The following is a 13,609-nucleotide window of genomic DNA, read 5'->3' as shown; positions in this document are numbered from 1 at the left end:
ATTCCCAAAAGTAATTAGAGCGGCCAATTAAGCACCTAAGATTAGGGCTGAGTGATTAGGAATGCACTGCTACTGATAAAAAACAACCAATCAGAGCCAGGAGGAGGGTCTTAGCGCTGTCAATCAACCTCATTTACTCGCTGCTAAATGCCCTAACGGCAGAGAAACGACTTACGGTTACAGGAAGACTGTTTATCCACCGTTATCGGTGGCTACACTAGTTAGCATTAGCATTCACAACAGGCTCTGCTATTTGCATTGTAGCAAAGAGTAAGGGAGGTCAGGGATAGTAACCTTATATTATTTGTGTAGCAGATTAATTTTATAATTTCCTTTAATTTTAAGAGTGAAAAACACAGTTTTAACTCATCTCGACAGTTATTCCACGTCTGAATCCCTCTCACTGAAGTTGTTTTTAATATTTGACCCAGTTTTTGGTTTTCTAAAAATAAATCCTTCTCTCTTAATTCATAGTTAATTTCTTTAATTTCAAACATTTTGAATACAATTTAGATTGGAAGTAGTTTATTATAAGTCAATGCTGTTCAGAGCTCTACTAAATCAGACGCTCACATATTAACCAAACTGTGAGAACTGGATCTTGACAGAGGAAATTTGTTTTTATTAACTCCTGTAGCTGTTAGCTTCACAAACAAAGCAGAACATTTACAATCATAAATGTAAATTCCCACACCAACTGATGTTTTACATACAAACACCGTATGTATTCTCACTATTAACAGCTATTATTAACCAAATGACCCTCCCATACTGTATGAAATGTTAACAGATTTGATTGAAAATTAAAATCTGTTTAATTTGAATAATTTCCCACAACAAATGAGATTAGATTGTATCCCCAGAGTCTTGTTTCATTTGCTCCGATACCCAGATTAGCTGTAAAATTCCCATAATTTCGCTTTTTGGGGAACTCTTTTTTTAAAATGCAACCTTGTTCTTGTCAAAGCAATGATTCTTTTGTCCTGGTTTCATCTGGTACCGTCCACCTCCATCTCCCTCCTACATGCCGCCCCCTCTCTCTGCTGATTACCTGGATTTGCCTTCATTGAAGAAACTAAACCGGATTAGTCCACATGAGCTGCATAAGTGGCTTCTTTCTCTTATCCAAATGCCTGCAGTGTCTGTGTTGTCATATTCTCTTCAAGTGATTGGAAGAAGTCAGGTGCATTAAGCTGATTGTTTTTATTGTTTGCTTGTTTTAATTTCCAGGTTTAGATGCAGAGAAATAATGTTACTCCATGGGTTAGGGTTACCCACATCTCTGTTCTTACATATTTGCTCAATGTAGTTTTCCTATGCAGTCTTGAAAATCTGAACAAATATGGAATAATTTACATTTAATATAGAAAACACTTAAAATTTGAAAGTTTATGTCCTATTCCAAGATAAAAATCTGTTTTGTTTTGGGGGGTTTTTAATTAGTGAGCTTTTAAAATGATTTACACTTATAGATTTCCACCTATTTGCTATGTAACAACTTGCTTTTTTTCCCAACTAAATGCTTGTCTGGGATTTTGAAACTCAATTTTTGCTTCTGTGTTTAAATCCAGACCCAAAATTCTTAAACTGGGTTTGGTTTCTAACCAAAAGAAAGGATTTCAATTTGTATCTTTTGGGATTTTTAGGAATTGGTGCATTACTGATCACTCAAAACCCGGGATAATCCAGTCCAGATCAGCAACAATGTCACAGATTTAAATATATTCAAAAATATCTAGAAAGTGCATTACTGCTGAAACAGACGCTTCAGCACTTTGTTGCTTCATGATTAGCAGGAAAAAAATAATAAAACACAACTGGAAACATTTTTAATGTGGAATTTGGAAATGTAAATATCATAGAAACGCTGCTGGTAGTTAAGCAGTTTCATGTTATTTTTCTTACTCTTCCATCAGTTAAATATCTAAAAATATATGACAGCATGATGGTAAAATAGAGAACTACTGTGATTCTTCAAGTAGACATTCAATATTTATGTTTAATAGTTGATGTTTTGAACTGAATGTTTTTAAAATGATATATAACTACACATGCTTTTTTTAATTTCATTTTTTTTAAATAAGTGATAAATTCACTCATCCTAAAGCAGAAGTTGAGTTTTGTTTCTATAAAGAGCAACTCAGGAAGTGGCCTTAAATAGAGACAGCACAAAAAGAAGAACTGAAAGAGAAAAATCTCTTTCTTCAGTGCTTACAAAGTTAAATGGTAGTGTTTTTTGTTTGTTTGTTTTTCAATGTAATAATCCTTCCAAATGTTCATAAAGAAAAATCTCTGGTTTATTCAAAAATTACAGAAAGAAAGTGCCTTGATTTCTGATTAAACAATTAACCATAGTGTAATATGAGAACTGCAGTTAGCCACATAAAATGTGCCATAAACAGCAGAAGCTCCCAGTAATGGCGGATGAACCTATTCTACGACTGAACTGGGACACACTAAACTAGATCCCATTATCAGTGTCAGCTGTTATTTTTGCCAGCAGGCATGTTGAGTTTATAAGCTCTTAATATGGTTTCATGTGCCTGGAAGGCTCCTCCAGCGTTCACTGGCTGCTAGAACAACGTTTGAACTGGATCCAGATTATTACGATTATTTTAGAATGAATGTGGCATTGAGCAACTTTATTGTCAAGCATTTCCATAAGTAAAAGCTAAATGGGTGTTTTCTCTTTGCCTTGGAGCGTTTCTGTTTGTTCTCTCCGTGCATGTTTGGGTTTTTCTGGGTACTCCGACTTCTTCCCATAGTCCAAAAACGTCACTATTATGTTAATTGGTCTTTTTAAATTGCTTGTCCTGTGTGCACTCCAAAAACACAAAATCTTACCAAGTATTGGTCTAGTTTCTAGCAGAAATATCTTAGTGCACTGAAATAAGACAAAACTAACTCATAGGTTATACTTTTCAGCAAGATGTAGGAGTTGTTTAGAGTCGATAATTGCTTAATATTAATAAAAAAAATTCTAGTTCCATTGACAGATTATTTCACTTGTAACATGGGGAAAATGTCTCATTATAAGTGCAATAATCTGCCAATGGAACTAGAACATTTTCATCAAAATTGAGGAATAATTTACTTTAAAAAAACCCTCATATATTGTTGAAAAGTTACTTGTAAGTCAGTTTTGTCTTATTTTTAGTGAACTAAGATATTTGAACTGGAAACTAAACAAAAATTACTTGCTAAGTCTTTTAACTCATTGTCTTTGTTCCTGCGAATGTGAGAAGGGTGGCGCTGTTTTGTAAATGTGACTTGCCATAAAACAATAAAACCATGAACATGTCCTCTGGGGCGTTTTGAGTTATTTACAGATTTTGAATGATTGGATTATAAACTGATAGAAAACACGTCACCGTCACATTGCATTCAGTACAGCCGTGGCTAGATCTGCATTCCTGCTTCAACTTTGTGTCGAAATAATGTTCAAAAACAAAAGTTCTGCAACTCACCCTGAGAAACTTTCCACCGACACATTCAGGCTTTCTTTTGGTGTGCTGGTTTTAAGCCACTTATTCATTATTATTTATAAACACAATCCTTTGGTAAGCTAACTGTAGCGTCGCATTATGAGCTAACGTAACGTAAATAAACATGCAAATTAACATGTGGTTCGCGGGTCACTAGAGGGCGCCCGCGAACCACAGATTGAGAAAAAGTGACTAATGCTATTCCTTTGCTTGGTAAGTCTTTTTGAAGGGGTGTGCATAAGACTGACAACACCTGTCATAAACATGAAGGAGTCTTCATAAATGTTTACGACTGTTGGCATTAAGTGTCTTTCAGTAAATAATGACACTTTTAATGCAAATTTGACACTTTTAATGTAAGTTTTAATTGAACGTTGCATTAAAAGTGTCATTATTTACCAAATAAAGCAAAGTTGACACTTTTAATGAACTTTTAATGCACCTTTTAGTGCCACTTTGCATTAATAGTGTCATTATTTACCACTTCATGACAGGAGTCGTAAACATTTATGAAGACTCCTTCATGACAGTGTCACATCAGTCTTATGCACACCCATTCAAATAAAGTGTTACCAAGTTTTGTCTTGAAATATTACACACAACCAAATGCTGCATCCAAGCTTTCTGATTCATCTTGCAAATATTTTAATATTTGATATATTGTGCTGCTGTAAATAATAACTAACAGCCAAGAATAAAATGTGCGTGTGAAAAATGGCGTGTTGTAACGCTGAACAGACAGTCTGGAGTGGCAGCTGAATCATTCCTGATTGAAGAAGTGGTTTGCCGACCAGCTTCCTGTTTCCAGCAGCAGAGTGAACACCCAGCAGTTCACTTCTGACTGCTTATAGTCACATTAGTGTCATAAATCAACTCCATTGTAGCCACCAGACAGTTGACTGCATGCTTTGAAATCAAATCCTGAACACAAAAACACAGAGAGGCCTGGTGAAAGTGTGGCGTGTCTGTGGCTGTTTGCTGTCACACCAGAGAGGAGAGCAGGCGGTGAAAAACTGCAGCTTGTTTCAGTGGTTTTCAGCCGCAGGTTGTCCTTGGGTGGCTGTGTGAGGAACATATCCGAGGTCACAGACAGACTGTGTAAGTTACAGTAAACGGCTCAGACTAACCTTTATAAGAACACATACATTCTCACACACAGAACAAACTTGCTGTCTCTAATTTAGTATTATTGCCATCAGGGGATTTCATCAGGAGGCTCAGAGATGATGATTAGTAGTAAGTTAGCAGCAGGATGAGCCAACAACGTAGAGACTGGGGGAGGGTGTATTCATAGACAATTGTTTATGTCGAAAACAGTTTGTCTTGGTTTGAATTTTGCTAAAGCTGTGTGAAAACCCAAAGGGTGCAGATGGATTGCAGCATGCAGAGCTGATGTGTTTAGAAATGCTGAGCTCTGCATTCAGACTGACAGAAGAGCAGACATCAGAATAAATTACTTCTTCTTCAAGAGCATTTCCCCCCTGCAGGGAGCGGAGTTGACAGCATCCATGGACTGAGGATGGTGGTTTATCTTTAGGGCTTCATCAGTAGAGAAAATAAAAAAACGTTTGGCGAATGTTGTCAATATTCCTCTAAGGTTTCCATAACTTAGCGAACACATTCGGTCATTTAATCTTCAAATGTAGGAACATTTCTGAACTAATTCAAATAAAGGAAAACATAATAAAGCGTTTCTTATTTAATCAATCAAGTTTATTTGTATGGCACAGATGGGTGCAAACTTTTTGTCACATGGGACAAAAATCATCCAGCTAACAATTTTTACCCACTGAACAACAAACACCCTCTTTTTTGTATATATATATATATATATATATATATATATATATATATATATATATATATATATACATATACACATATACATATACACATATATATATATATATATATATATATATATATATATATATATATATATATATATATATATATATATATATATATATATATATATATATATGTGTGTGTGTGTGTGTGTGTGTATGTGTTTTGTGTGTACTCTTAGCATTACAGAACAGGACATGGGTCACCCATTCTCCAAGAACTTTTCCTTTTTATTGGCGTTTACTAACATTTTCCAGAAGGGTGCAACAAAGTCTTTGAACACTTGTGATCCTGCTTACTATGAAACTTAATGAAACAAATACTTTGTGTTGTACCTTCCATATATAGAAGACTTTCTCTGTATCTTTTTTGAACATTTCACTGTAAGATCTGTTTAACTGCATTGACCTCCAACTTTGAGCTGTCATTTTTGCCCGAGAGCTTCACAAAACCACATCGTGGGACACAAATGGCCCGCAGGCCACCCTTTGGACACCCCTGGTTTATGGCGATGCCGATGCACACCAAGTTTCAAAGTTCTTTTGTCGGCAGAAGAAGATTCTCTGGATAAAAACAATTCAAAATGTGTTTCGAACAAACTCACAATCAAAAACAATCATTATATGAGAGACGCAATTGAAAATGTTTGCTGTCAGATGTTAGTAAACTAATTTTCTCTGTTATATCATTGCGGAAACAATAAAAGACAGCGTTAGCGTTAAAAGCCAGAGGAAAGGATGAATTACTGAGCAGGAGTTTAGGACAGCTGGTGGGTTGAATGTCCGGTCAGAGCTGGCATCATTAGCAATTAAATCATCCCTCTGAAGCTGTTTCCTCCTCCGTTTCTCTGCGCCAGCAGATGTGATTGGTTCTTATGAGCTGACACAGCAGATAGCTGGAGGAGCGTTTCCAGAAAGAGAAACTGCAAAAAAGCTCACAATCCAATGAGAAGGATGAGCAGACGCTGTGCCAGCTGATGGATGCAGCGTGCAAAAACACAGTTACTCACAAACTGACCCTCTTTTATTCATGTGAAGGCCAGTCCGCTGTGACCTCCAGCCTCTGAAATGTTCATATTTCATGGCTTCTGACGTGATCGGCATGAAGAGCAGCAGCATCTGCATGGATGTCGGATCAGACAGAAAGCAGGAAGTGTCTGCTCTGTTGGGGAACTCTAATAAGCAGTGACACTGCCTGGTAAGGGCAGGGAGGATTAGAGGAATAAAAATAACTCACTTCTCTTTCTCACTGGCTGCTGGTGTGTTTGTGCTGATGTTGGATCAGTCTGGAAAGGCCTTCTCAACACATTGTGCCAACATTATTCAATAAAACAAAGAAAATAAATTATTTAAGTCTTTAACAAATGCTGACTGGATAAAAATAATTGATTTTGGTGAATTCTTATAAAGCATTACATCTGTTTGTTTGCAAATTAAGATGTAGTTCAACATCTTAATTAGCATGTAGCAGTGTTCCCTTTTTGTGGTCTTATTTTAAACACCTTCTTCTTCTTCTTTGTGTTTTTCCTCCTGCAGATTATCTATGCAGCCCAGACGAGAATGTTTTCAACATCGACTTCACAAGGTTCAAGATCAGAGACATGGAGACGAGCACAGTGCTGTTTGAAATCACCAAACCTCCGTCCACAGGCGAGTCCTTGAGCAGCTAACGAGAGCAAATATCAGAGCTGTAGTAATACACACAGCAGGGTTTAAAATATACATTTAGCCACAGAAACATCATCCTAATGCACATAATGGTATTTTTTTACTTGTCCAGTTTATAAAATTTGGGTAAATATAGTATTTTACACTAAAATAAAGAAAAATAAAGCAATAATAATGTTCAGTTGGAGAAACAAATAGGAAAATTTCCCTTCATTTTCTAGGAAGAAGTAGTTTTATCCCTTTAGGACTTTTATTTCTCATAACTTTGGAAAGCATCTCATCTGCCCACAAAGTCTCAATAAAACCTTTTGAAATTTGTAGTTGCAAATAAAAATAAAAAAAAACTTCAGGGATGTGAAAATCAAACCATGTTTTCTTTTGGTTGTTGTTATTGGTATTTGAGCATTTTTAGCATATTTTTATGTTAAATATGAGAGTTTTATTTATTTTGAAAATGGTTTCCATCTTAGATAAGTCAGGAGAGAAGAGGGACATCGACCCGAACGCTGGCCGTTTTGTTCGTTACCAGTTCACCCCTGCTTTCCTCCGACTGCGGCAGGTTGGAGCTACGTGAGTATAAATTAATCTGCATTCACAGTCTGCAGTAGATTGAACTAAAAACTGTGTTGTAGTTTATGTCTCTCATAACTTTTTCGTCTTTTCTGATTCCTCATCCATCCAGCGTCGAGTTTACAGTGGGTGACATGCCGATAGAAAACTTCCGGATGATCGAGAGACATTATTTCAGGGAGAAGCTGCTCAAGAGTTTCGACTTTGAGTTTGGCTTCTGTATGCCCAGCAGCAAGAACACCTGTGAGCACATCTACGAATTCCCACCTCTGTCAGAGGACACCAGTAAGTCAGATGAAACAATGCACAGCAGCACACATTTATTTACCTCTCTGGTTAAAGGAAGCTTCCAAGATGATTGAACATTTTGCAAAATCAGTTTGTCAATAAGCTTAGAATGATAGTGAAGTTTCAGGATTTCCTCCAGTATGTTGTAAGCCTGGCGGACCACCAGGCTTCAGTGGTGCAGAATTTCTGATTCAGTGCAGATTGTGTTTATTAGTTTGCTAATAGAGTTTCATCATATTAGTTAGAAATAAACAACAGGGGACAGTTAAGGCACTGGGTGATGGAGGGTTTGATAATGATTCAAGAATGTTAAAAAATATTCTGTCATCAACCTCATGGGGGCGACAGAGGAAAAGTTAAAAGTGCCTTATTCCAGCAAAAGAAACAGTGGAAGACGTTTACAGCATAAAACTATAATATTACTGCCGTTTATGAAAAATAATGCCTTCTTAAACATTGAAAATGGAAACATTTAACCTGAAAAGACTGGGAGGATTTTGTCAATGAAAGTAATTCTGGTTTGAAACCTGAAAGCTGAACATGGTCAGATTATATTAAGAACCAACTAACCATAGATGTTTTTTATGAAGCATTTTAAAAAGTCACATTTGGCTAAGCTGCTGTTCAGAAAATAGACAAAATAGAGTAACCAACAGACACAATAACAGAGACAAAGTAGTTACTATTAGAAAAATACAAAACAAAAGACATGAATAAGAAGAGATATTTGCTGAAATATAACTATTTATGTAATGCTGTAAAAGAAAGTTTCTTACAGATTAGTTCAGTCTTTTCCTTTTACTGTGATTTAAAAATCACAGCAAATTGTTTTTAAATTAGGTCGACATTTAGAAGCATTTGTTTATTTTAACAAACAACAAAAATTGTAAACATATGATTTAATAATGTAGAATAATGCAGTCCAGATTGTATAAGTCTAAGTGTTTTTTATTTTGAAATAGAACTGAATCCCAAGCCAGGTCAGTATTTCAGAAACAGGATTAGTCCTGTAATAATGGAGATGTTTGTGACCTGGTGAAATCTGGGTCAAAATAGACACAAAATAAGTTTTGGAGTCTTTATTCCCAGATTACTCCACAAATGTGAACCAGCATTAAATGTAATTTTGAGTGCACAGAATAAAGTTTAAAACAAACAAAAAGACGTGGTAGACTTCTGTGATCACTAGGGGAAAACAGCACACTCTAGAGGAGGTACACTGTATGGTCTTAATTTCCATTTAGCTAAGTGTTCTTCAGGTGATAGAAGGCCCACTTTGTAACTGTCTTTATGTGACTCTGAAAGTTCAGGTCAGAGTCCATCACTACATCTAGGTTAGAAACTAGAACTTTAACGGTGTTGTTTCTGTGCCCACCCACAGTCAGAGAGATGGTCCTGCACCCCTACGAGACACAGTCTGACAGCTTCTACTTTGTGGACAATAAGCTGGTGATGCACAACAAGGCAGACTACTCATACAACGGCGGGACATAGAGACGACGCCTTCGCCGCAGGAGACAGGTGGATTAATGGACCAACCTGTGGGACAGTCAGAGGACAGCATTGGCTTCGACTTCCTGTCTTTCTTTTGCTCTGTTTGTCTTTCTCCTGTTGAGACGACTCCATCCAGCAGCAGATGGGTTTTGATAATCTGAGAGTGTGTGTGGGTGTGTAAACACACAGAAATGCATCTGCAGAAGCTGCATACACACAAACACACACACATGGACACAGACACAAAGTGTGTTTGTAACATGATAAACCAGCAGAAAAGCGACGCTTGCATTTCAGATGGTTTTTCAAATAATGATAGAAACTATTTTTTTTATTCAGGTAGATAATGGTAGGAATCATAGAGCCTTGTGAAAGTATTCATAACTCTCGAATTTTTCTGATTTCATCACAATTTTGCTAGACGATTGATTTTTCCAGAAGTTATTGCAATAAATGGTAATATTTTCAAGTAAGGGAATAAAAATGCAAGATCTCGAAGATCAATAAACTTTTAGCACTGGAAAAGGAAAACATCTTAAAAATCCAATATAAATAAACAAAGACAACAGAAACAACAGTTAAAATGAATTATGAAGTCTCTGTAAATAAAATTGACCTTCATAAAAAGAGCTAACTTACACCAATGTAACCCACTGAAGACTTTTATCATCCAGTTTTTGGTAGAAATATTAAAAAAATGATGCAAACTGAAATTAATGAGCTCATTTTAATTTATCATGCAGTTAATTGATTTATTGCTTATTGCGACAGGCCCAATCACAGTTTTCTATTGTATTTCATGTACAGCATCAGATTCAAAGTCAGATATGCTTCTGGTCTTTGACTAGGCCATGCCAACACATGGCTATGCTTTGATCTAACTGCAGCTGTGTGATTGCACAAACCTGTTGCAGGCTCCAACAGGTTTTCTTTTCCACCGCCACGTTTCATCATGAAACCTGTTGGAAAAAAAGATATTAAAAATATTATTTCCACTTCAAAACCATCCGTAAAAAATCCAAGTGAAAATATGAAGTATGTGGTTGTAATGGGACCAAACGTGAACAAATTCAACTGGTATAAATACTTTTTCAAGGCACTGTAGGAACAAATCTCACATTTCTAAACGTTTTTAGGTCTTCAGTAACAGTTTTGGGAAGATTGTGATCATTTGATTCAACGGGTGATTTTTTTTTTTTATCTATGTGTATGAGGGTGTCTGCTGCCATTTTGTATGATTGTGTGTGTCTTTCTCCCTGTGTAAAAGTTTGTTTGAGGCATGAACACTTCTCTGGTGAAATAAAGAATATTATTTAAATGTCAGCAATGTTCTAATCTGCCTCGCAAAGGTCAAGTAGATTTCCAGAAGCTGTCAGTTCATTTCCTCCACAGTAAGCCCCGATTAGTTGGAAGTTTATGAGACATTCGTTTCATCTCGTTCCGTTCCGGATTTGATTGTCGACTACGTTGACCTGTAATAACTGTAGGCCGTATGTAAGTGCTGTATTTGCTCAAAGTGCAACTTTTTTTACAGAGAAACTCATAAAGGTGGCTGGTCTGATCTGGACAGGAACGCACTTTGTCATCTGTGCTTGGGTTGTACTTTTAACAGCCTTGTGTTTCACTTTTTGGTTTGCAGTGAAGTTTGTCATCTCCTCTATGTATGAAGGATGAAAAATTACAATTTCAGGCAAACTTTTGGTTTAGAGAAATATACATTTGAAAGACGTAGCACAATAAAATATTTGGGATTTTTCTTGTTGCGTTCAACAAATCATTTATTTCTCTTGATTTCTGCCTCATAGTCGTTTTTGTTATTTTCACTTCTACATATTCCAGTGATTTTGAGTGTGCTTAATAAATTCCTTTTGTTTGAAGGAGGTCTGTCATGAGATGCCTCTAAACTGTAATATGCACACTTCAGTCAGAAATATCCAAATAATTGTCTGATATTTAGGAGGGGAGATGTTCATTTTCACGTTATTTTCTGGTTTGATGCATTATATGTTTTGATTAGTTGTGTTATTGACTAATTTAAAGTATGTCTACATGTTGGTTGAACCAGAGGAGTGAAGAGCAAGTAATCAATTGAAAAGAAACCAGATGTGTCTTCAGATCCTTATAGAAGACACATTTTTGTGATTCACATTTCCCCGGATTTGTTTCTGGTTTATAGTTGCAAAAAAAAAAAAAAAAGAATGTGGTAAAAGTTTCAAAATGTGACGCCAGAGAATAATAGACAGGATTTGATTGGGAATTAAACTAATTGACTTCAATGTTTTGTTGGAACATGTTTCATAAATATATAGAAGAGATTTGTAAATGACTTGTTGTGAGTCGTACAAATTATTTTGAACTTATTTAAAGTTTCCAGATGTTGGTGAGACTTAAGAAATGAACAATAAAGATTTATTGGACTTTTTGAAGCATTACAGTGTCCTGACTCTTGTGCTCATTGAGAAACAAACAGAAAACAGACAAATGCATCTTAAAACATTAAAACTTTACAGACAAAACATTTATTTTAGTAATTTAATTCAAAAAGTGAAAAGCACACAGTGATATATTTCAAGGTTTTTGTGTATGGTAAGGGCTTAGATTTAGCTGTACTAACAAAAGTAAACAAACAAAACACAACATTGGGTTTAATAAAGCCTTGACTATTTGATTTGAATTAAAGAACAAAATTGCTTTTTAATTAAATCTGAATCGATTTAGGTCCCTCTGCATATCACAGGTAATTTAGAAGAAGCGTAAAGCTTTACTTTAGCACACTCCCTTTGTCCTGTGTATTTTTAGTTTATTACACTCTCTCTTGTAATAAACATGATAGAGAGCGACTTTCACATCTTTAACATCCTGTTGGCACCCTCTTATCTCACAGTTATCCTTCAAACAGACTTTTCATCTGTACACACAGTACAAAGATTTATTAACACCAGCCTGCTATTGATTTGCTGCTTTCCCTTTTCTGAGAGGAGAAAGGCACAATTTAGTGATGTATTGAAAACAGGAGTTTAGCTCTGAATGGACGAATGTCAGAAACATGATGATGAATGAAATTGAAGATAAGAAAGTTCTGATAAGGCTTAAGGTAAAATATTTAATGAAGAGCCTTTGGTTTGCAGTGCATGATGGCATAATTTATTAAAAACAAAATGTTGGCAAACAAATAATAAAACATAACAATCAAGCAGTACAATATTATTAGTAAAACAGTATTATTTCAAAATAACAGTTCAGTTATTTCTGAAATAGAGATGAAGCTTCATGTAGCCTCTTATTAGAACTAGCTAAGCTAGCGGCGCTAGCTATGTAAGCCAGCAGCTAGCTAAGCTCTGCTAGCTAAGCAGAATTTAAGCAGTAAAAAAAAAAAAAGATTATTTTTTATAATCGTGACTAGAAGAGATTCATTCTTCATGCTTTAAAATAAATGTTGTGCTTACAGGATCCTTTATGTAGGTCATGTTCAAAATGTCCTTGATGTGAATGCTATGATGGATTTTTCAGTGTTTGGGTTCAGCTCAACCATTTGAGGTCAAATTGGCTATTTTGATACCACTAACACAAGGAAGTCTGTTCAGTTTGGCAGTAAAACATGTGACCTGATAGGGAAGACGGAAAAGCACTAAAGATGTACGGACGGCAGAAACAAAGGAGCTTTGTTACCTTTCAGTATCAGTGACCTGTACTGATGACTTTGCAGAAAAGTACGGGGCCTCATTGTACAGTGCGTTCCTCCAAAGCTGGAGGTTTCCTGACAGTAAGAGTAAAGAATGACCTAAAGAGTTCACTGCTTCCTGAGAGATTGCTGTATTCAGTACATCTTCAAAATTAGTTTTTAGAGCCTAGAAAACCCAAAAGCATTGATAAATACTAAGTAAGCCACAGATTGTCCATTCATCTTTACAGTAGCAAAGTACTAAAGTGCAGCTTTCAGACACAAAGAAATTTTCTCAAATATCCCTGCAGCAACTTATCTACTCTCAAAAATTACAGATTTATAAAAACCTTGTTTTATAAATGTTTACAAAATATCGGTTTTTCCCTCAATCAACTTCTAATGTTAATAAAACCAGGGCACTTGGGCATTTTTTTTAATCTTCTAAAAAATGCTTTCATAATCCTGTTTAAAGACATAAACTCATCACAAGTCGACTTTCACAAGATTTGAATCCTTGGCTGTCTGCTTTTATCTGTGAATTGGTAAAAGACCCACAGAAACAATTTTCTACAAGTACAACAAACCAAAACAAA

The 13,609-nt window shown here is 35.8% G+C and overlaps 1 protein-coding gene across 1 annotated transcript in view; it reads left to right on the top strand.

Annotated features, from left to right (window-relative positions):
- Window positions 1–9,692, top strand: part of unc119a2 (unc-119 lipid binding chaperone a2) — an 18,663-nt gene extending 8,971 nt beyond the window's left edge. The window contains exons 2-5 of the mRNA XM_015015443.1: window positions 6,869–6,982; window positions 7,471–7,570; window positions 7,683–7,855; window positions 9,240–9,692. Coding sequence (XP_014870929.1) covers window positions 6,869–6,982; window positions 7,471–7,570; window positions 7,683–7,855; window positions 9,240–9,352 — 500 coding nt within the window. The 3' untranslated portion in view covers window positions 9,353–9,692. The remainder of the gene's footprint in view (window positions 1–6,868; window positions 6,983–7,470; window positions 7,571–7,682; window positions 7,856–9,239) is intronic.
- The last annotated feature ends 3,917 nt before the right edge of the window (window positions 9,693–13,609 follow it).

Source organism: Poecilia latipinna, unplaced genomic scaffold, assembly GCF_001443285.1.
Source record: "Poecilia latipinna isolate Pla-1442-1.1 unplaced genomic scaffold, P_latipinna-1.0 Scaffold1912, whole genome shotgun sequence".
NCBI classification, from domain to species: Eukaryota; Metazoa; Chordata; class Actinopteri; order Cyprinodontiformes; family Poeciliidae; genus Poecilia; species Poecilia latipinna.
Note: the sequence above shows the minus strand (reverse complement) of the source record. Positions and strands in the feature narration are given on the sequence as shown.